Raw genomic sequence first — 24,779 nt, forward strand, 5'->3', positions numbered from 1 at the left:
CTTATGTGAATTATCTGTGCTATGAACCCCATATGGTTGCTGCATTGCATAGACTTGTATGTAATTGTTTTATTATATGTTTTCCTTCCTTTAAGTAGGCTATTACTCACTAAGCCCCAAGCTCGCTCTTCTTCTGCCTTCCCCTTTTAGAGACAAAAGTTGAAAATAAAGTAAGCATATTTAGGCTATGAGTTCCAGAGGCTATTGTCTCATTTTGTTTTAAAAGGTATATGTAAAGTTTATGGAACTCCTCTTATGAAATGTAATTGTATAAAGGTTTATTGTACTTGTAATCAAATGTTTCATAAAATAAATAAAATTATTTAATGATTAAAGTGTTTTTTGACTTAAATGTGCCTCCACCACTATTTATGAAAGTAATGTCCAGGCTTGTTATGGGTTTTGATGGCTTCTTGCTTATTTGTTCCCTTAGTGCCAGTAACAGTCTTGGACTTGGGTTTTTACATGTCTCAACCGCCTTGCTAACATTTTGGCAACAGTTTTGTAGAGGACATTGCAAAATGAAATTCCACAAAGGTCCCTTATAGTTTCCAGCTGTTTCTTCTTTGGAATGAGGACGATGATTGTATCATTCAGACCCTCTAGGAAATACTAATTAGCAATAAATCATAGATAAGCTGAACTCACATCCTTACCAATAACATCCTAGAAATGCTGATAGCAGCTCAGATTCATACCTTTGGGACTAAGGGATTTGTTAGGGATCATATTGAAAATTATCTTTTTCATATCGCGAAAGGAACCATCAAAAGAGTGTTCTGAGCTTTTAAGACCTCATTAGTCACAAAATGCAGAACACCATCCAAAACATGGTACTAAGATGAAAATAACAGAGTAAAATAGTCAATCATGTGATTACCTAAATCATTTGGCCATTCATGCTAGAGTCTTGCACCATTTGCAATTGAGTTAAGCAATTCTTGCATTTCCTTTTTGATGCCATTCGATAAAAATAACAAGTGTTAGCATCCCATTCATTAAGCTAGAACTATTTGCTCCATTGCTTCTAGTAAACTTTCCTTTTGTGGAGAAACTCATGCAAATGGTTTTTAGTGTCGAGGAACTCTATAACATCATATGGGTTTTGAGAATGGTGCACATCACAAATTTTCCTCCACTGCTCCACTAAATTTTAATGCTTGATCTTGCGTTTCTCACTCTACTGAAGTAAAGTAAACTCATAAGATTGAGTTCTTGTCAAAATATCCTTTGACCTAGCCATGTCCCAATCACTTTGAACAACCTCCTTACACTCTGGCTCCCATATCCAACAATTTTCGAATTTAAACTAGCGAGAGGATAGTGAAAAATTGACTACCTTAAGCTTAAGCAAAATTGGCAGATGATAAGAACAAGAGAGTTCCAAGGAGCTCAATTTAGCATATTGGAAATGATCTCACCAGCTCTAATTAACTAAAGCTCTGTTAAGCTTTTCCTTCACCCAATATAGAGTAACCCCCTCTCCTAAGTATATTTGTACCTTTCCATGGGTAAATCATTAAACTGACATAAAAAATGGTAGATTGAACCAATTTAAAAGCCAATTCGATTAAGGAGTACAACCTTTCTTCTCATAAGAGGCAAAAATGTCATTGAAGTCTATTGAGCAACAACAAGGCAGTGTCAATGAGGAGCAGAGAGATCAAAAGAGTTGCCACAAATCCTTACACCTAACTCTTGTTATAAAAACCAATCATTCTCTAAGAACCCAACCTATCAATTGTGACACACACATCAATGTGGTTCCTATAATAACTCAAGAGCCTAACCATGTCTTTCTTACAACAGAAAAGAGCCAAACCACTACTGTGTGCCTTAAATTCTCAATTACAAACAAGCCTTCAGAAACTAACTTATTCTTTAATGATTCCATTCTGTTATAATCATAGAGAGTTTCCATTAGAAAAATAAAAGTGGGCCACTTATCTGTTACAAGCTCTTGCAAGACCTAAACTGATCATAGGTTATGAAGCACATGACAATTACAATTGACGCATGTTATGGCTCTCAGCAAGCCTCTGTAGCAGAGCTCATTGCTAATTTTTTTTTTTTGAGATACCTATAACTTAACCCACACTCACAACAACACCTTAACCCATTCCCTTTAAGCCCACTACTTCCTACCTTCTTTGTTTAGGATCAGCTATAATAACTCCCTTTACCAGAGACAATGGGTAATGGCCCAGCACCTATTTGGGTCCAACTTAACTCTTACCATGATCATTGGTAATAACTAAATTAGATGGATCATGTCACTCACTACTAGTCCCATGCTAACCTCATCCTCTGTTTTTGGCCTATGATCTTTAAAAGTTCCATAGTAGATCTAATGGCTCCTTGACACTCTCCTTAGCTACTGAAACCTCATTTTGAAGCCATATGTCATCCATGCTGATTTGAGCCCAACATCTAGCAGTCCTTTGCCAAACACCATAAGGGCACCCTTATTGAGCATCAGTTTAATCAAATAGATGTGCATAAAATTATTCTGAATGGCTGAGCTTGCCACATAAAAGCAAAAGAATGGAAGATGTGTATAGTGAAGGAGACCAAAAAACAATCACTACCAAATTTCTTAAGCCTCTTATGGCATCTTAAAGGTAATAAAAAATCGAGTCGCACCTAAATCCGCTTGTAACTATGCCATATACTAGTGAAGTTATTGGAATTTGCCTTAACAAACTCCCTAACAAAGTTGCTAATAATGGATGTAACATGTTCGGACATGAAACCCAGTGAAGGATCATGAACTTGCACCAACATAAGGTTATGGAACAATTGAATAGTAGTAGGTTGTTCATTCTCTCCCTCTAACTTTTCCTTTTCCACTAACATTACAAATATATCTTTCCCTTTAGTTTTTTGCACCACTAATTTCTATATCAACTTTTTTTGCTTTATGAGCTTCAACATTCTCATTATAAAGCATGCGCAAAGTCTCTTGAATAGTAATGATCTGATCAATAGCATCAGATGCAAAATAAATCTCTGGAAAATACCACTAAACCAATTTCATCTTGTTCCTTGGGTCCAATATAGCTGCTATAGAGATCAACAAATTATAATCACTCCAATACTTATCAAATTTCTTTTTCATCTTGCTAGCCATGGCTTGCATTTAGCCCTAATTCTCATGTGCTTCATTTAATAATTTTTTTATATTATAGAGTTCAGCCAGGAATAGTTTAAAGTTGGATATTCAGTAACTGAAATTACTTTAGTAACTTCATTGAATTCTTCAAGAAAAGAGCAAACTTCCTTCACTTTTTCCTAATCTTCCTCATTAGGCAAGAAAGTGTAAGTTGGGTCTCTTTGCTGATATCGAGGGAAGACATCCTTAAACTCCAATGCAATAGATAGCATGAAATATATTGCATTCCACCTTGTGCCAAAATCCAAAATAAGCTTCTTTGAAGGAAATTTCAATTGCTTTCCAATTTCACTAAAATTCAAATGACGAGACTCTGCTTTTGCAAGATGCTTTACACTTTTATGCACTTTGAAAATTATATCTTCAATCTTAGACAACCCATCTTGCACCAATAAATTTAAGATATCTGCACAACATCTCACATGAAACAACTTAGCATTAAGTGCAAGACTATTCTTGTAAGCAAGATTATCCTTCAACATTTTAATAGCAGCATCATTATAGACAATATTATTAACAGAAACAGTTCATACCTTATCTTCAATTCCCCATTTAACTAAGCATTTTTGCAGCACATCACATATAACAACTCCTATATAAGGTGGTGGAACATCATAGAAGTTCAAAGTATGCTTTTGTAAATTCCTGTTGGAGTCGACAAAGTGTGTAGTAACAACTATGTATGAAACTTGCTAACCTGACTTCCATAAATCTATGGTCACACTAACTTTGTGAACATGCTCTAGCAAATCCTTCACTTTCTTTTTCTCAATGTCATAAGCAGAGAAACAATCCTTTCTTACAATTTCATGACTAATCTTTTTATAATAAGGAGTTACAGTTCTCATCAACAAATTGAAAACCTCATACTCTGTAAAAAGAAATGGCAACTCATGAATAAGGATCATATGGGCAAGGACTTCTCTTATCTTGGCATGGTCATATTTAAAATTCTGCATAGAAGTCACACTTTTTGTCTCAGCTAGTGTTGTAGTGATACTAATTTGTTGTTGACCTTTCAAATTCACTTTCCTTTTTGGGCAAATCTTTAAATGTCTAAGAAAGTGTATTGTAGCACTAGTCTTGTTAACTCCAAGTTGGTGTTTTCAGTGAATGCACTCTATTTTCACTGTTCCATTAGGAAGAGTAACTTCTTTAAACTCAACCCATACCTTATATGTTTGCTTCTGTTTCTTTGAAGCAAATGGATTTTCCTCCTTCTCATTTGCCTCAATGACATCATTTTCTTTGTTATGATTTGCCTCATCAATATTTGTGATAGCATCATCCATGACTGGGCTTGTAGATGAATCTTAAGTAGAAAGAAAAGCAATAGAACAAGCTTGATCAATAGGAGAAGTTAAGTCAATCGCGTTTGAGTTTGAGTTGTTTGATATTCTATTAAAAAAATTTCGCACGTTATTTATGTAAAAATGAAATGAAATGATATATAGAATAGAAATGTTCACCATTTAAGATATATAGACCATCAATTTAAATCCATGTTAATTTAATTTACTGAAAGGAAAAGATATATATAATAGGAAAAGATATGTATGTTAATTTAATTTATTACAAGGAAAAGATATATATGTTAATTTATTGACAATGTTATATATAATATGAAAAAAAGGAATTTATTGCTAATTAAAATAACATTCAATAATAAAATTGATAAATTAAATCAAAATTGATTAATTAAATTACTAGGATCTCAATTGAATCCATCCTAAATTAGTTGCTAATTTAAAATAGACCATCAATTAAAATTCATGTTAATTTAATTTATTGAAAGAAAAAGAAATTATTGGTAATCAAAATAAAACTCAATAATTAAATTGATAAGTTAAATTATTAGTAATCAAAATAAAATTCAAATTAATTTAATTATTTATTATTATTAAAAAAAAACTAGAAGACAAAGTAAGTCATGCCAACATGCAAGATAACAGTTTTGTTGTCCTTAAGGCTAGAGTCCAACATAGGTGAAATGGACAATCTATTAGTGAATAACTTGGGAAATTTTTATGGTATATGCATCTATCTCCATTAAAGGATCAAACCATCTAAAATATTTCCAAAGAACTTGGCAGACCATCTCAAGGCCATTTTGATCTAAGATATAGATATTATATTGCAAACAAACAAAATTTATTGATAAATGTAAGAGGGCTCATGATTTAGCTTATGAATTTAGCCCACAAAGTAAAGCATCTTAATTTTAATACTCTTATCTTAATAAGTTAGAAGGGTAGTAATAAAGACTTTGCGGATTAGGTGTCAAGTTGTGAAATTTAAGTATCATTTTAGAAGCTTATGATACAATTTTGGGATTCCTTGTGTGACACCCCTTACCCGTCTACAATATATCCAAGTAAGATATGTCACACGGTGTACCGAAACACTCTATTTTATCATAATCATTTCTATTCTTCCTTAATTTATTTTTATCATAGTTTTGAATATAACTTGTGAAATATAATTCATTTAAGTTATTTATTGAAATTATAATTTGTTTGAGGTTCCGAAAATTTTATAGAAAATCCGTGATCTGGCTAAAAATGGAGAAAACAGTTCTTCGGAACCTGTGAAAAACACTTCCAATAATCATATCCAATCATTCTCAACTCCAATAATCATCAAAAACTCAATCTTTTTCAACAACATTTCTCAATCATTCATTTCTCATGGTACTCATATCTATAAGAAATAAATAAATACTCAAATTTTTCCATTCATAATCACAATTTTCATTATTTACATGAACATCAAAATACATTACATAAGTTTCATTTACACAAAAGAAAATAAAAGTTAGTTACAAAATACCAAAATGAAACCTAGTGTCCTACCAATGCACTGAAGATGGTGAGGTGACACGGATACTATGCAGAGCTGCAGGAGGTCTCACCCAGTCTGTGGTCTACTGGGCTCTTGGTCAGGATCTCCAGAATCTACGCGTGGCAAAAGCAACGCTCTAAGCAATAATGCTTAGTGGTGCCAATAATATAATAAAAAGAAATAGCAGAAAATAAATATGTAGTGAATGTATTAATGTCTCATTGTAAATAAATTTTCATTGAGTATTTGTAATCGTACTTATTTTGTACTGGTTATATTCGTTATTTCATTACATTTATCCACTTTCATTTTTTTGTTGCCCAAGTAACCTATACTGGACGACTGGACTGGATAAACGGGTAAACTGGCACTGGGTATCAAGTATCTCGGGCCGTCACACCATCAGTCACATATGTATCTCCCGGTGTGCAACAGAACAGCTAATAAGCTGTAATAACATCAGGCACAAGGCCAAGTCTCAACACAATGTCAGAATGGCTAAAAGCCATGAAATCACAGAATGGCATAATGCCATGTGCAGTACTGCTAACTGAACCCTATTGGCATGCCAAACTATCTAAACCAATCTTGTTAGGTATACTAGGGCATTTGATACTTTTGAATTTTGTAATTTTTGAATTTCAAACTTTGGTGTTACTATTCACTTCATTAGTCAACAAAAATGTTGACTTTTGCATAGAAAATAGGTACATTGGTTTTAACACTGCCAACATACCACATCGTGCATTCAAAACTTATTGGCATTAATCACCAATACCATTTCTAAGCTTAAAACTAATGGAGCAGAATTTTCAATTTTTATACCCTAATTTTTCTGTTCCATTAATTAATGTTGCAATGGGAATTTGAGAAAATAATAAACATGAAAGTTGTTCCTTATTTTGTCTAGTTGAATTTATTTTTTTGAATCACTCCATTTGGAGTTTTGTAGCTCAAGTTATGGTCCAAAAACAACAACTGGCCGGATTGAAAAATTTCAGAACTGACCATATCTATAGTGCAGTGAACAGTGACTGCAACTGCCTTGTTGGATAGGTTCTGGTCATAATTTGAGGTAGGTTTCTTCATGAAAGTTGTTGGTCTATATCTTAACTTGTTTCTGTAAAAATTTCAGGTCAATTAGGCCATTATACAATGAGTTATGGCTAAATGAACAATCACTGTTCATTTGGTCATTCTGCAGAATCTGGTGGCAGGACATCCGGATTGGGGCAAGTTTTTGGTCCACTTGCTTTGGTCCTTTGGGCATGGTTTCTTCACCAAAATTGTGCCATTATGTGTCTAGTTTCATGTCCAATTGGCCAAACACCAATTGAACCTACACAGCCCAAGTTATGGCTATCCAAACAGGCTGGACTCACAGCCACCCTGCTAGTTTCACTAGGCAGCATACCAAATCAGTTTGTAATGCTATAATTCACTCTAAGTTATGGTCAACTTACCTCAAATGGTCACTAATTGACCATTAAAATGTTCATTCACCATTACAGAAGCAAAGTCCAAGTTTCTCTCCAAAACCCTAATTCCCCATATCAATTCACACCACACACCTTAGTTAAACACACTAATTCATTATATATATATATATATATATATATATATATATATATACACACACACACATTAAACACCATCTCTAGTCCACTTTAAGCCCATCAAAACCATCAAAATCATCACCCCCAATAGGCTGTCGAAATTCACCATTTACCCTAGCATGTTTAATTTTCTTCAATTCCACAATTTCCTAGCCTAACTTAATGTTTTAACATGAATATCCAAAGGAAGAAGGAGAAAGATGGCACTAACCTTGTTGGAGCTAACTCCCAAACTTGTAAAAAATTTCTTTTCCTTCTTCTTTTTGCTGGTTAGAGAGAGTTTAAGACGCAAGGAAGAGTTTTTGTGAAGTGATTAAGTGAGTTTATGGTGAAACTTAGTGGGGTGTGAAGCTTGATGAAGTTTTCTATGGTGGAATGGGTATGGAATTTGAGAGCTACGGGTGGGTTTTGTGAAGGTGATGGCTGCTGGATTTTTTTGAGCTTTTGCTGTATTCTTATCCATATTTTATTAGTTAATTTAAGTGTTGATTAAATGTGATTGGTGGGTAAGTGTTTAATGACATCATATGATGTCATAATTGGTATTTTCTTCCATTTTTTTTTCTTCTATTCTCTACTCATTTTCAATTTAATTTTTAGCAATATTTATTCATATTTTATGTTATAATAATTATTTACTTAACTGGACAAGTCGGCCAAAAATAATCTCTGAAGACGAAATGACCAAAATGCCCTCCGTTTGGCTTAACGGGTCAAAATTGTCTGTACCGATTGAAAAAATTTTCTAAATATTTTCTTGGCATTCTAATGCCATAGAAACCTCAATGACCCTTCTCTGGAGTCCCAATAATTATTTTATAATTTTTCTCCCGGGTCTAGGGCTCCTAGTTGCGAGAACCGCAACTTCTCACTTGGTTACCCATCGCTAGGGCACCGGCTCATTTAACTTGGTTGTATTTTATTTCTAAAATTTTTCCTAAATTTTTCTTATTAATATTTGAGTTAATTATGGTTCCTCACTTTAGTTTAAATATTTTTCCGAACATTCTATGTAACACCCCTATTGGTATAGCCTAGTATATTTCACTGTTTCGGTGACCAGTGTCGGTCCAGACAATTAATGGGATTAGGGCCACACTTAAGACAATTTGAGAAACCATAAACACAAATAATTAGTAATGTTTAATTAGTTAACTATAAATAAGAAAAACAGAACATAAGAGGTTAAACGAGCCGAGAGTCACAGCGATGAGTGACCTCCTCGGGAACGACTGCGAAGTCATTTTAAACTCAAATTTTGAACCGTAAAAAGTGACGCTGCAGTCCTTAGGACCCTTATGGACACAGTGGAAAAGAGAAAATCACGAAAAAGAACTGTTAAGTCAGTCAAATAATTAGGTCAGGGAGCCGAAAGAAAGATGGAATTATTTGCAAACCGGGATGAACCAGCGAGGGGCGATTTGGTCAATTGACCCCGAGAGCTGACTCCTGACCTAACTGTCAAATAAAATCGGAGAAAAGAAAATTTCAGAATCGGGAATTAAATTAAAGAACTAATAGATAAATGAAAAAGAAAAGAAAAGAAAAGAAAAAGCTAATTACATTACTTTATGACATCAAAATGATATCACAATTGATTTTTAATTTTCCTACCATAATTGACCAAGTCAATTAAGTGAAAATACATATGAAACTAATAAATTAAAAGAAAAAAAAAAGTCATTTTGGCCTTCTTCCCTTCCATTGCCGTCTCCCTCTCTACCAAGTTCTCTCTCTCAAATTTTCCTCTATGAAAGCTTATTTTTAAGCTTTCTAAACACTAATTCCACCATAAAATCCTTTAATTTTCTTGAAGAAAAATTATAAGCAAGTCTTGAAAGGAAGATTAGAAGGAGAAGAATTGAGAGAAAGTGAAAGATTTGAAGATTGAAAATTCAAAGAAAGGTTAGTAAGCTAAACTTGAAATTTTAGTTGAATTAATTGTGTTTATAGTTCAATTAACTTAGAATTATGCTTAAAATGAAAATAAATTAATTGTTGGAGGATTAAAGCAAAACTCATCTAGCTAGGGTTTTGATGTGTGTGCATGAATTTGATGGACTTTAAGGTGTATATGAGCTTGATATAGTTAAAGAAGCATGTATATAGGCATTGAAATTGTTAATGGTAACAAAGTAGTGAGATTAGGGTTTTGGACTTAGGGTTTTGAGGCAAAATTTAGAGAAATGTATAAATGGCATGTTGGACCTATTTTGAAGTGAAATAATGGTCAATTATGACCAAATAAGTTGTGTGGGAATGGTAGAAAATTAAGCCAAATTCGTAGGTCAATGGTCATGCTGCTGGCAGCATGACCAAACCTACTTTGAAGGACCAAAACTCAAATTTTACAAGCTTAATGGATATGCCACCAATTGGAGATGAAAATAGACATAAAAGAGCACAATTTTCATTAAGGAACCATGGCCAAAAACTGACCAAAACTTGGTGAAACAATTGACCAAAGTGAATTGATAGCAGGCTGCCCCTGCACCAAACTGACCAAATGAACAGTAACTGTTCATTTGGTCATAACTCGAGCTAGGTAGATCAAATTGATCTGAAATTTTAACCGTAATTAGATAAGATATAGATCTAAAACTTTTATGAAGGACACCAATCCAAATTATGTCATTAACCTAATCAAATCATTGAGCAAAGTGACATTTACTGTACTGAGATTTCCAAAATTTCCATTTGAGCAGCAATGTTTGGATGGCTATAACTCCCTCTAGAAAACTCGGATTTAGGCGATTCTTGAACCGATGGAAACCTAAGACATAGTAGAACATTTCATATGAAGAAAGTTAGACCAAATTATGAACTTAACTTAATCAAATTACTGACCAAAGTTGGACCAAAATCTGCCAGAACCCAAAAATGCAGTATGAGCGATTGCGTGAACGATAAACTTATTTTGGCCATAACTTGAGTTACAAAACTCCGATTGAGGTGATCCAAAAATGAGAATATACTTAAGACAATAAGGAACATTTTCTATGAAGGAAGTTTTGTCAAATTCCAGCAGTAGACCGACCAATGAAACAGTGCAACTTCGGAGAACCAAAACCGAAAATTGGCAATTTTGCCAAAATGACCTAAGCTTTAAACAAATGACCAAAACCAACAAGTTTGGTGACCAAAATGTGGTATGTGGGTGAAGTTGGAGTTCCCATACCTATTAAGTCTTAGAAAGTCAACTATTTGACTTGAATAGTGCAGTGAATAGTAACCCGAAACATAAAATTTCGAGAACGTCGAATTTAACACGTTAGAGCTAGGTAAATGTGAAGTTAAGTTTATTTTGGATTTATTTTAAGTTTTAGTACTGAAACATTGGAAAATTTTATGTTTCAGTGGAAAAGAATATCGGGACAGAACCCGAGGAGTCGAGTCAAGGCCAACAGGCGACTCGTTTGAGGTTTGTGCACAACATATACTTTTATAATCATCTTTTGCATATCGTTTTGATTAATATGAAATATCGAATTATGGCATTCTTATGATGTTTGATCTAAATTGTTGAAAGTTATTATGTATATTTGAAAAGACAATGTTTAGCAAATTGTTAAGATAAGTTTTGAAACCACAGTGTCGTGACCACATATTTGAACACCTCACTAGCACGACTAGTGGGGGTAATTAGTTTTGAATTTTGATTCCTTCTCTGGAGAAGTGTTGAGGTGTGCCAGTAGAAGAGGATGTGAATGGATATCCATATATTTGAGCTAGCTAGCCTTGTGATATGATTTCTCTTTAGCCTCTGGCTATTGAGATTCTATTTGTTTCGAATGGCATGATCTAACTGTGGGTTTTATGAAATGTGTTTTGATACTTTGAAATGAACTTGGTTTGCATTAAAATCTCATAATTCATGTTTTGTGTTTAATGCTCATGTTTAGTCAAATTTTTGAATAAACGTGATTTTATTTTTGCATAAAGATTATTTTAGTATGTTGTGTACCACTGAGTCCTAGTACTCAGCGATAGCTTTATTCTTTGTCAGAATCTGAGAGACTAGAGGAGCAGCAGACTGAGCTGCTGAGGTGTGAGAAGCTACCAGCCTAAAGTTTTCGGGTATAATTTATACCCTAACTGTAAATACTTCTTTTGATGTATATATTGCACATAAATGTATGGACATGTAAAAATGGGTCTTGAGCAGCTTGTACACAAATTTGTATGAAGTTTGTAATAAAGTTTAGTTTGTATTTCTTTTGATATAAATTTGTAAGATTGTGTATAAATTATTTTGTTTTTAATGAAATATGTATGATATTGATTGACAGTATTTTGAGAACTATTGAACTTGTGAATTTTGAGAAATTGATTGAGTTTGATTGTGAAACCGAAGTAGTGGTTGAGAAAAACTTTTAGAAGTGCTTTTTACAGGTATTTGAAGAATGGTTTTCTCAAAATACAGAGGAAACTCTGTCAAAATTTCCATAGAATTTGCGGAAAACTAAAATGGACCAAAAATATTAACTAGTTTTAATTTTAACTAAATGTTTTAAATGCCTATTAGAAAATGCTCACCACTTATCAAAAATAAGAAAATTGTTTTAAAATCCCTTGTAGGGTACTTAATGAGTTATCGGTAGGTGAAGTTCGGTAGTTCATTAGGTATTCTACGGGATCATGTTATGCCTTACAGAGGGGTAAGGTGTATTCCGAGATCTGAGACTAAAACTGCTGTATTCCGAGATCTGAGACCTAAGTTGTTGTGTTCGATCACCTTGCTCTTATGCGAGGAAGCTAAAATGGCGAAAGTTTATCTATCAACTGTGGGTGCAGTGACTATTGCTTACATGAGAGAAGAATAGAATTCTAGGGTTAGTGGGTTATCAAAATGAGAGATCGTGAGTTCTTGGCTGCTATGCTTTTTATTATTTTAGTTTACTTTATTCTTAAAATTCAAAATTATGTCGTTTTGAATCAAAACTACATAGTTCATAATAATACTACCGATTTTATGTAATTATGATTAAATTTATTATTTTGTTTTCTGATAAAATATATTACTTTTTATATTATTGACTAATTTATACTCTTAATAAAGTGTCATTTATGAATTTTTATATAAATGTATTATAATTTGAGTTTTTTCTATTTTTTCTATTTAATTTATTTAAATAAGTTTAAAAGAATTAAATATATTAGATTATTTAATTAATCAAATTATATTTGGTGTTTTATATCTTTTACTAATGCTTTATTAAAAAAAATAAACAATTCAATTTGTATGAAATAAGTGTACAATATTAAGTAGTATAGTAATTATAGATTAGTTAGTGTCAACAAAAAGAAATAGGGGGAGACTATAGAGAGAGAGAGAGAGAGAGAGAGAGAGAGAGAGAGAGAGAGAGAGAGTTTATAGAGATAGACACTGGAAGAAGGATAGTATACAAAGTAATAATAAATTAAAAATATATGGGTACATTAATTAGTATTAATAGAAATAGGGGGAGACTACAAAGAGAGAGAGAGAGAGAGAGAGAGAGAGAGAGAGAGAGAGAGAGAGAGAGAGAGAGTTAGATAGAGACTAGGAGAGGGATAGTATATAGAGTAATAATAAATTAATAATATATGAGTAGATTAGTTAGTATTAATAGGAATAGGGGGAGACTAGAGAGAGAGAGAGAGAGAGAGAGAGAGAGAGAGAGAGAGAGAGTATAGAGTAAAATAAATTAATAATATATGAGTAGATTAGTTAGTGTTAATAGGAAAAAAATTAGAAAGAGGAGGGAGACTACATATACACAGAGAGAGAAAAAGTAGTAATATTGATTAGATAGATTTGTGATAAATTTGAAGTTTAATCTTTTAAAAGTTCAACATTTAGAGAGAAAAAGGAAAAGAGGAGGAAAGATACATGAATTCATATTTTAATTCATACAGCCACCACAAAAAACTATGTAGTTAAGTTTTCATTTATTTAGTAATTTAATATAAATAAACTAATTTAAAATAATTTTTATGCATAAAAGTTACAATAACCTTCTAGGAGCGGATAAAAATTATTATATTTTATAAATGTAGTTTTTTATTTTAATTATATCATAAGTTTATATAATATATTTAATAATATATTATTTTATATTCAAAGCATATAAATGAACTCATTCACGAACTTATAAATGAGCCTATTCATGAACTTATTCACGAGTTTATAAACGAGCTTTATCATGAATTTATTCACGTACTTGTTCACGAGCTTAATCAATGAATTAGTTTGTGATCTTGTTTAACGAGCTAGATCACGAGCCTGTTTAACAGGCTAGATCATAAGCCTGTTCAACAAGCCAGCTTGTGAGTCTATTAACAAGCCGAACTCGAGCTCGAGATTGAGCCAAATACTACTAAATTCGAGCTCGGCTCATTTAATAAATGAGCCAAATCAAATTGAGCTTTTTTCAAGCCGAATCTCAAGCAGCTCACTAGCGGTTTGGTTTATTTACACCCTAATTGGTGTTTCCTTGAATTTAATAGGAAATGGGTGAACCTTATTATGCTTTGTATTTCTTTGGTTGGATACTCTGTGGCTTTCAATGATTCTAAGGTTAGGCCTATAAAACCTCATAGGGGGTTGCAACATGGGGACCCTTTGCCACCTTATCTATTCATCATTTGTGTTGAGGGCCTCTCCGCTCTGCTTTGTAGAGCTAAAATTTCTAGTGAGATCCATGGTTGCAGGATAAGTAGGTGTGGTCCCGTTATATCTCATTTGCTTTTTAAAGATGATAGTTTTTTCTTCTTTAAGGCTGAGGATTTGGAGTGTGAGAAGATTAGGTGGATTTTAAACTATTATAAGCAAGCTTCAGGACAAGCTATTAATTTTCAAAAATCGGGAGTTTTTTTTTATAGTTCTAACATTCCTGCTAATAGGAAGTTGTGGTTATTAGGCTTGCTAGGTGTCCATTCTTCGTTAGATCATGGGCGTTACTTAGGGTTGCCTTCTTTAATTAAGAGAAATAAGAAACAAATTTTTTCTTTTCTCAAAGAAAAGATATGGCAAAAATTATAGAGTTGGAAAAGTAAAGTTCTTTCTAGGGCAAGGAAAGAAGTTTTACTCAAATTAGGTGTTCAAGCTATTCTGTTTTACAGTATGAGTGTTTTTCATCTCCCTGTTTCTTTTCGTGAAAAGCTTCAACATATGATGAATTCCTTTTGGTGGGTATGAAACAAATTGGACAACGTGGTATTACTTGGTTAGACTGGGACAAATTGGGGCTTTTGACAAAAAAGGTGTAATAAAAAATATAAAATACAAAAAAATGGTGAGTTTGAAACTAATTATCAAAAAGGGGTGAATTATGCTGAGTTGGACGAGGTGAGTGCGGGACGCTAACTATAATAGCGTTTTTAAGGTCCGGACGCTATTCAAAATAGCGTCCGCGTGAAAAAGTTGAAAGGAGAGCTGGACGCTATTCAAAATAGCGTCCAACTTTCCTTACAATAATAAAAAATTAATTAAAAATGGTTTAAAGGTTGGACGCTAATTATAGTAGCGTCCAACCTTTTTTTTAAAATTTTTAATAATTTTATTTTATATTTTAAATAAAATATAAATATTATTTTAATAAATAAAATTATAATATGTAATATTATATATTATAATATTTTTATTATAAATATTATTTTTAATTTAAAATTAAATTAAAATTTAATAAAATAAAAAATAAAAAATAAAAAATAAATAATTAAAAAAATTTAAGAAAAGTTGGACGCTACTGCGTCCACCTTTTCTTTAAATTTTTAATTATTTTACTTTATATTTTAAATAAATTAAAAATATTATTTTAATAAATAAAATTATAATAATTAATATTATATATTATATAATATTTTTAATTATTTTATTTTATATTTTAAATAAATTAAAAAAGATAAAAAATATTAAAAAATTATAATAAAAATATAAAATAAAATAATTTTAAAAAAAAATTAGACTATAAGTTGCGTCTAATTTTTTTTAAACCTTTTTAATTATTTATTTTTTTAATTTTAATTTTTTATTTTATTAAATTTTAATTTAATTTTAAATTAAAAAGATAATATTTATAATAAAAATATTATAATATATAATATTAAATATTATAATTTTATTTATTAAAATAATATTTTTAATTTATTTAAAATATAAAATAAAATAATTAAAAATATTATAATATATAATATTAATTATTATAATTTTATTTATTAAAATAATATTTTTAATTTATTTAAAATATAAAATAAAATAATTAAAAATTTAAAGAAAAGATGGACGCTACTTCGTTCAACTTTTCTTAAATTTTTTTAATTATTTATTTTTTAATTTTAATTTTTTATTTTATTAAATTTTAATTTAATTTTAAATTAAAAAATAATATTTATAATAAAAATTATATAATATATAATATTACATATTATAATTTTATTTATTAAAATAATATTTATATTTTATTTAAAATATAAAATAAAATTATTAAAAATAAAAAAAGGTTGGACGAAGTAGCGTCCAACCTTTAAATTTTTTTTAATTAATTTTTTATTATTGCAAGAAAAGCTTGAGGCTATTTTAAATAGCGTCCAGCTCTCCTTTTAACTTTTTCACGAGGACGCTATTTTGAATAGCGTCCGGACCTTAAAAACGCTATTATAGTTAGCGTCCAGCACTCACCTTGTCCAGCTCAATATAATTCACCCATTTTTGGTAATTAGTTTCAAACTCACTCCTTTTTTGTATTTTGTATTTTTTATTACACTTTTTTTGTCAAAAGCCCGACAAATTCTGTTAAGAAAAATGAGGGTGGTATGGGCTTTCGCAGCCTCCATAACTTTAATCTAGTGTTGCTTGGAAGCAAGATTGGAGACTAATATCCCAATCAGACACTCTTCTAGGTCGTATCCTCAAAGCTGAATATTTTCCTAGAGTGGATTTTATTAATGCTCAGGATGGTCATAATCCAAGCTATGTTTTAGAAGTCTTTTGCAGTTCAGGAATTTACTTCAACAAGGAGTTAGATGGCGAGTTGGAGATGGAAGCTCTATTAATGTTTGGACTAATACTTGGGTTCCTTTGGGGAATGATTTCTATGTTAATATTGAGGCTACATTAGGAGAAGAGGATATAAACGTCAATTGTCTTTTTCACAATAACGAAAGGAGATGATCAGTGGCAATGTTGCATTGGCTTTTTCCTCTTAATGTTATGAATAATATTCTCCATATTCAGTGTTATGAATGATATTCTCCGTAATATTCTCCAGATTCCTCTCAGTTTTTATGGGGATGTAGATAGAAGATTGTGGCATTTTAATAAGAGAGGCTTGTACACGGTTAAATCTACATATCATGTGGCTATGGATTTGAGTAGCGAGAACAGTCAGGCTTCGGTGTAAGGGGATTGGAAAAGGGTCTGGAATCTTCAAGTCCCACCAAAAGTTACAAACTTCATCTCGAGAGCCAACCATAATATTATTCCAACAAAAACTAGGCTTCTTTCGAAAGGTATTGAACTTGACCTATCTTACTCCATTTATAGTGCTGTTGAGGATCTCATGCATGTTTTTTTTTATACTGTCCCAAAGCGGTGGGCATTTGGCAAGCTTTGGATGTGGTGGTGGATATAAGTTTCGGAACTTTTGATTCTTATTCTTATCAACTTATTAAAGATGTTGACAAAGAGGTGTTGCTTTACTTAATGTGATTCTAAGGACTTCGTGGACATCCAAGAATCTTCTTTTGCGGCAGTTATTTCTCATTCACCCCATGACGTTATTTCCTTAGCCCAGCGTTCGTTGCATGAATGGGAGTTTGCAAACTCTCGATCCTCTAGCATTGTTCCATCTATGTTTCGGCAAGAGGAGTTGGGGCAGTGGAAGTTGCTGGAAGCAGGGAGATTAAAGTATAATATGGATGCTGCTTGCTTTAACTTGGAAAAATTGTCAGGGTTTTGTTCTATTCTTCGTAATGATGAAGGTGGCTTTGTGTGTGCCTCCTTTGATTTTGCTCATGGTCATCATATTCCAAGAGTAGCTAAGATATTGGGTTTCCGTGAGACTCTTATTTGGATGTGAGATAAGTTTCCTTCCAATAATGTAGAGTTCGAGCTGGACTCACTTAAAGTTGTGCAGACTATTCAATCTCAATAAGAGAATTGGTCGGAGTTTGGTGCTGTGGTGAGAGATTGTAAGGCTTTGCTGTCTCAAGGTGAATAACCTTTTTGACTTTTTCATAATATCTCTTTAGAATTGTTATTCTATTAGATATGTAAATTTGATTTATATATAATAAATAATTAAATTTTCTTTGATCTTAAATTTTGATATATTTACAATATGTTAAATTTATTTTATAATAATTAAAAAATATTTACAGTAATGCTTATATATATTATTTTTATATACTAAACCTCTTGCTATGTTAGCCTATTTTTTTAGATAAATTAATAAATTTACTATTTTTTTAATCAATATTAACATTATCTTCTTTTATCACTAGACTGTATAATTAAATAATTTTTATTTTTAAATTATATTTTATTTAATGTATTATAATAAATAAATGATAAATATTAATTATTATTAGTTGGTCTTAAAGTAAATTATATACACATAATTAATAAGCAATACAGTGATTAATTAAAATTTTTTTTCAATTAAAATGATTGTATGATTTTAATAATTATTAATAAATTGTAATTTTTTTTATAAGATGTATCTATAATACTTTTTTTTTATTGAATGTATGCATAATATTTTATATTATTATAAAATATAATTTAATATATTTTTTATATAAATATTTTTTATTAATTATATTAATTATTAATATAATAAATATAAAAAAAATTATATTTACAACATCGCATGAGAGGTTTAGAGCTTGTATAAACTAATTTAGAACTTGGAGCGCAATCAGTAAAAGATTACTGTTTCACATCTATTTATATGTATATGTATAAAATAGGCATATCTTTCTCGTAACGATGCTATTTGACACTTTTTTTTGAAGAGTGCTCTGATTTTTTTTTTTATTTGCTCTATTAATTTTATTATTTCTTTAAAAAATTATTGTCTTGATTCTCAAGATTATATATATAAATATATATATTTTTTCTATTTATTTTTGATTCTCTATGATATTAAGAAGAGTTCATTAAATTTTAGAGGATAATGACTTTTGCTAGAATTATCCTTAAGGATAGTGTCACAACTTTGACTTAATATTTTATTATTATTTTTTAACACAAATTAGACTTAATTACAGCCACCCAATTAATTTGTGATCTAATTAGTAATAAATACCTTATTTAATTCTTTTTATATGTAAACTAATAAAAAGTTATTTTCTTTAATTTTTTTTAAATCATTTAAGTTATATTTAAAATATCATTCCAAAATCACTCTAATTGGTTTTATAAAATTGTTTTCTTTATCTAATGCTCACATTCTTAAAATTAATAATATTGTGACTTATGTAATTAACTAATGTAACACTCTTAATTTTTAAATTTATTATTTTATGGGTAAATATTAATATTCTATTTTATTTAAATTTTGAGAAATTATTTGAATTTTTGAAATCGAGTTCGATTTTTCAAAAATATAAAACTTTGATGATTTTAAAAATTTATTTAAAGACCACGTAGCAAAACTAAAAATATATTTAAACTCTACGAATTTTTTTGAGTTTTCTGAAATTTTTTCGAAATTTTTGGGCCTCGTTTTCGGCCCTAAGACAGAGTAAAAATTCAATTTCGGGTATCTTGAATCGAACAGGCCGAATATAATTGGACCGGATTGGACTGGTCGAATCGGACCGGCCCTTTCTTCTTCTTTTCTTCTTCCTCCCGCGCGTTTCAACGCTCTCTCCCTCTCCCTCGTTTTCTCTCTCACCCCCCCTTTGTCGTCGCCGACCTCCCTCGCCCTTACTCTGCTGTCGGTAGGCCTCCAGGCCGCCCAAAAATCGTGCCAAACTCCTCCCCTATGTATGCGACAAGTTTCGTCTTCCCGGTCAAAATTCGGCCGATTCGGCCACCGATTGGATCGGGTCTTGTCCCAAAACACATCTACACCTTGAGAGCTTTCCATAGATACCAAGAACATAAAAATTCATAAAGCGGTTTGTTCAATTTTTACTTGGGAAATTTTAGCCCATTTTGACTTTCGGGCTAGATTTCTCGAAAACCGTAAATCCCACAAAAAATCTGAGAGCACCGGAGTGCTCCACTCGTCAAGAGCTTCACGGCAGTACCTATTTTAAAATTTTCCGATACCGTTTTTCAGTGAGTCCCGCGAAACTTCGCAGTATTTTTTCAAGCATTAAATGAGTTTAGAAAATTCCATAAAAATTATATACTAACCCTCGTATTGTAGGCTTCGCGTAGGTACATTCAATTCATGAAAATTCGACGGTTGCTCGGGTCTGCAATTTCGAGCCCGGCAGACAAACTATCAGAAAAGCTTTAGAACCAGCGCTGAGAGTATAGGCTACCCCACTATTTTCAGATGTCCCGGATGCATCTCCAGGGTCGGAATTGGCATAGGTACAGCCGAACCCTACTTTTTCTTAATTATCTAGCCTGATTTCGATTAAAATCTATAAAATATTCGTGGTAGGTTAGAAAAATATAATTCATTTTGCATTAGCTTAATAATATTGCTAAGGACTGTGGGGCAAAGTTTTAGAATTTTTAGAGCTAATTTGGATAGTTTTTGCAAAAGGGGTAATTGTAGGGACTAAATTATAATTTTTTAAATTGTGGTTGTTGACTGTTTGGGTGGACCCAGGAGGGGCCATGTGATGTGATTGAGTTGTGGATATAGAAGTGCATTTTGAACCCTTTTGTAAGTTGGGTAGGTCCTAGGTATAAGCGAGACTGCCAAATTTTCGGCATAACTTAGGTTGTCTTTGGTCTTTTTCAAACTTGTATTGAGTCAAATAATTAAATAATTACAATAAAATTTGTCAGGAGAGTCGGGACAGCCTTCCTCCTCCGCCCAGTCGCCATAGTGACCTCGGTTTAAGTCTGTGAGTAAAATATTAATTTTAATTATAATTTCAATATTATTATATGTTCAAGCATGCCCATGCATCACTTATAAATATAAATATAAATATAAATATAAATAAATAAATAAATAAATAAAATATATATATATATATATATATATATATATATATATATATATATATATATATATATATATATATATATATATATATATATATATATATATATGTAGTTAAACACTAATTCATTCTTAATTGATGAAGTGCCATAGTTGTTATTTATGGTAATTTGGAGTAGTTTGCGTACGTTGGCATGCGTGTGGTGTGTGGTATCGGATATGGACAGGACGGGTAGACGCGGCTTGAGAGACACTCTCTGTGACCCAGTCCTTTATGGATAAGTCGGGGTAGGCACGGCTTGAGAGACACTCGCTGGCCTCCGCATTTGGTTTATTAAGCAAAAGTCCGGCTTGAGAGACACTCATTGGTAGAGGTTGGATTAAGAGAGTTGTGTAGGGGATCATCTCCCATATATGTACTGTTTGAACAATATTAGGTGTGTGAGTACTCCAAATTTCCTTTTTACTGTTATGATGTGATTTGTATGAAAATTTTAATGACGTTGCATTCCACTCTTTAGGATGCATTAATTTTAGATCGCTATAGAAATTATGGTTAAATTTGGTATTTTACTCTTTGAGTCGAACGCTCACCCTTGTTTATCTTATTTTTCTATTCTACAGGAGGATTACTTATTGTGACTAACTTGCTCTTCTTCTTCACAGGTCAATTTGTAATATCTAATGTGTTTTGTATAATTTAGTCAAACTTTAGACTCCGCATGTGTTGGGAGTATTTTAATTAATTTGGGTTTGTAATATAATATTGTGTTGAATTTGTAAGAATATTAAATGTATGCACGACTGGATTGGATGAGGGAACTGAGCTCCTATTGGATTTACAATATTATGAGTATGTGGAGGGTGAGCTGAGCTCCCCAAATTATTATATATTGTGTTTACAGGTCGGGTAAGTCAAAAAGTCCCCATTGAATGGTCCATTTTATGATCAAACTCTATCCAATTGAATTCTTAAAATTGGGCCCAAATGGGCCTTAGGATTAGGTTGAGGAATAGTTAGGCTTACTATGGGCCTTGGGAGCTTTAGGCTGGCCCAGGTCCTAATGCCGGTCTGGCCCATAAGTTGGGTCGTGACAAATGTGGTATCAGAGCTTAGGCTCCAAATTCATAGGGAATATATATCTAAAGTTTTGGGAAGAGTCTAATAGGAGTCACATGCGGAGAATAGGGTCCACATTTGTCCTTGCATTATGATCCTTGCTTCTAGTTTCTGCTTTATATAATTATGTGTAAATATGAGTCTATAGAGCTGTGTAATATGCCATTTTGAATTTTTATGGGCTAATGCTATTGAATTTTAGGAAAATGCGTAGAAGTAGAAGAGCTGCCACTGCACCAGAACGGGATGTGCCAGACAAGGTGTCAGCACAGGATGAGGCACCTGCCCCGAGGAGGCAGGGCAGGAGACCTAGAGCTACTCAAGTAGAAGAGCAGCCGCCACCAGTTCAGGAATAGTCTTTTGTGGCCCAGGGTCCTATGGACCCAATGGTAGCTACCCTGGCCGGATTGTAGAGAACTATCATTATGATGGTACAATATATGGTTCACCCTCCACAACAGCAGCAGTCCACCGCACTAAGAGGGGAATCTTACAAACAAATAATTAATTTCAAGAAGTTGGTGCCTTGTACTTATGATGTGTCAGATGATGCCTATCGGTTTTTAGACTCCTGCAAATAGGCAGGGATGGAGTTGCAGTTGACTGATAGGAGGCTTATAGAGTGTGTGTAGCATGTATTGGGGCCAGTACCAAGGCAGTGGATGACAGACTACGTACTACCTCGTATTGAGGGATTATCTTGGACCCAATTTGTGGAACTATTCACCAACAGGTTTGTGCCAAAAAGCTTCAGAGATCAAAAGCAGTAGGCCTTTGAGGCCTTAAGGCAGAATGGCGGATCCGTAAATGAATATGCTATAAAATTTTTGGAACTGAGTAGATATGCCCCCACAGTGGCTACAGAAAGTATGAAGGTAAAGAGGTTCCTAAAGGGGCTGGATAGGAGGTATGCAAACCTGACCATGATGTTTGATGAGTCTTTCGATGTGGTAATTGATTGAGCTCGACAGATTGAAATTAGCTATACAGGAGATGACAGGGGAAGGGCAAAGAAGAATAGAGCAGAGGGTTCTTCAGGTATTCCCTATATGGGTACCACGAATAGTGAAGGCCAAAGTACTACAGAGGGAAGAGTAGAAACAATAAGAAGGGTGGTTTTAAACAAATCTCAAGGATTCATACTAGGGTACGGATCCAGCAGTGGTCACAGTTCAGGTTATAGCAGTTTTGGGTCTGGTTTAGGATCCTCCTTGGCACCTTGCACTCAGTGTGGAAGAGGACATTCAGGACCTTGTATGATGGGTTCAAGAGTATGTTTCCGGTGTGGCCAGCAGGGTCACTTTGCTAGAGAATGTCCCATGTTCAGTGAGCCACAGATGGGGTCACAGGGTTTTGTTGCAAATGTTCCTTGTCATTTGTATCCTGGTGCTTCCAGCATGGCGGCGATCGATTCGATGTACAAGGCCGAGGATAAGAAGGATGTAGATTTGGAGCGAGGTCAGGAGGCAAAAGTCTATTTCAGGGTTCTGCAATGCAGGGTAGGGGTCTAGTTGGGGTTTTCACCTTGACCCACCAGGATGCTCAGGCTTCCAATGTAGTTGTGGCAGGTATTCTTCTAGTCTGTTCCTATGAGGCTCGTGTTTTGATAGATCCGGGTGCTACGTACTCATTTGTCTCCCCTATTTTTCCCATGAGATTGGGTAGGAACCCTACAACTTTAGAATGCCCCTTGTCTGTAGCTACCCCTCTTAGTGACAACATAAATGTGGCTATGGTTTTTTCGAGTAGCCCAGTGGTAGTGGATGGAAGGATCCTCCTAGCAGACTTAGTTCCTCTACCAGTAATGGATTTTGATGTAATTTTGAGAATGGATTGGTTGGCAACTCATTATGCCACTTTAGACTGCAGGAACAAAAGGGTATATTTTCATATACCTAGTGTAGAAGAGTTTAGCTTTGATAGTGACTGGAGCGTGGCTCCATATAACTTGGTGTCAGTAATTAGTGCTAGAAAGATGTTGAGGAGTGGGTGTCAGGGGTACTTGGCATTAGTGAGAGATACATCTGTAGAAGGTGTTAACATTGAGAATGTTCCTGTTGTTAGAGAATTTATGGATGTCTTCCCTGAGGAGCTTCCAGGGTTACCACCAGGAAGGTAAATAGAGTTCTGCATTAACATTAAGCCGGGTACAAACCCCATAACAATGCCGCCTTACAGGATGGCACAAATAGAATTGAAAGAGCTAAAGGAGCAGCTACAAGAGCTTTTGGTTATGGGGTTTGTACCCGGCTCAATGTCATGGTTTCATACGTTCGAGCACTTGGTTTCATCCCGATGTACTGTCAGCTTAAGGAATGTCTAACTACAGCCCCTGTATTGACATTACCGATGAGTGGTGAAGGATATACCATGTACTGTGATGCCTCCAGAGTTGGCTTAGGGTGTATTTTGATGCAGCATAGAAAAGTAGTAGCTTATGCTTCAAGGTAGCTAAAAAGGCATGAGCAGAACTACCCTACCCATAATTTGAAAATGACGGCTATAGTCTTTGCAATAAAGATCTGGAGACACTATCTGTATGGTGAAGTATGCGAGATATACACCGACCATAAGAGCTTGAAATACATCTTCCAACAGAGGGATTTAAACTTGAGATAGAGGAGATGGATGGAGCTTCTGAAGGACTATGATTGTACCATCCAGTATGATCCTGGGAAGGCCAATGTAGTAGGAGATGCTCTGAGTAAAAAATCTTCTGGCAGCTTAGAGCACATATCAGTGGAGAAGGAACCGTTGATTCAAGAAGTACATGAGTTGATGGATCAAGGTTTGATCTTAGATATTTCAGATGAGGAGGTATTATTGGCCCATTTTTCAGTGAGACCAAACCTGCGAGACAGAATCAGAGTTTCCCAGCACATAGACTCATAATTGATGAAGATTATAGAAAG

The 24,779-nt window shown here is 33.1% G+C and overlaps 1 protein-coding gene across 1 annotated transcript; it reads right to left on the bottom strand.

Moving 5' to 3' along the window:
* Nucleotides 1-3,291: 3,291 nt before the first annotated feature.
* Nucleotides 3,292-4,464, bottom strand: LOC110673591 (uncharacterized). The gene is made up of 4 exons (XM_058141935.1): nucleotides 4,345-4,464; nucleotides 3,870-4,125; nucleotides 3,706-3,764; nucleotides 3,292-3,645 (listed from the first exon to the last, which is right to left on the bottom strand). The coding sequence occupies exons 1-4, from the start codon at nucleotides 4,462-4,464 to the stop codon at nucleotides 3,292-3,294; spliced, it is 789 nt and encodes a 262-aa protein (XP_057997918.1).
* Between the last annotated feature and the right edge of the window lie 20,315 nt (nucleotides 4,465-24,779).

The sequence above is a fragment of the Hevea brasiliensis genome, unplaced genomic scaffold (genome assembly GCF_030052815.1).
Source record: "Hevea brasiliensis isolate MT/VB/25A 57/8 unplaced genomic scaffold, ASM3005281v1 Scaf271, whole genome shotgun sequence".
NCBI classification, from domain to species: Eukaryota; Viridiplantae; Streptophyta; class Magnoliopsida; order Malpighiales; family Euphorbiaceae; genus Hevea; species Hevea brasiliensis.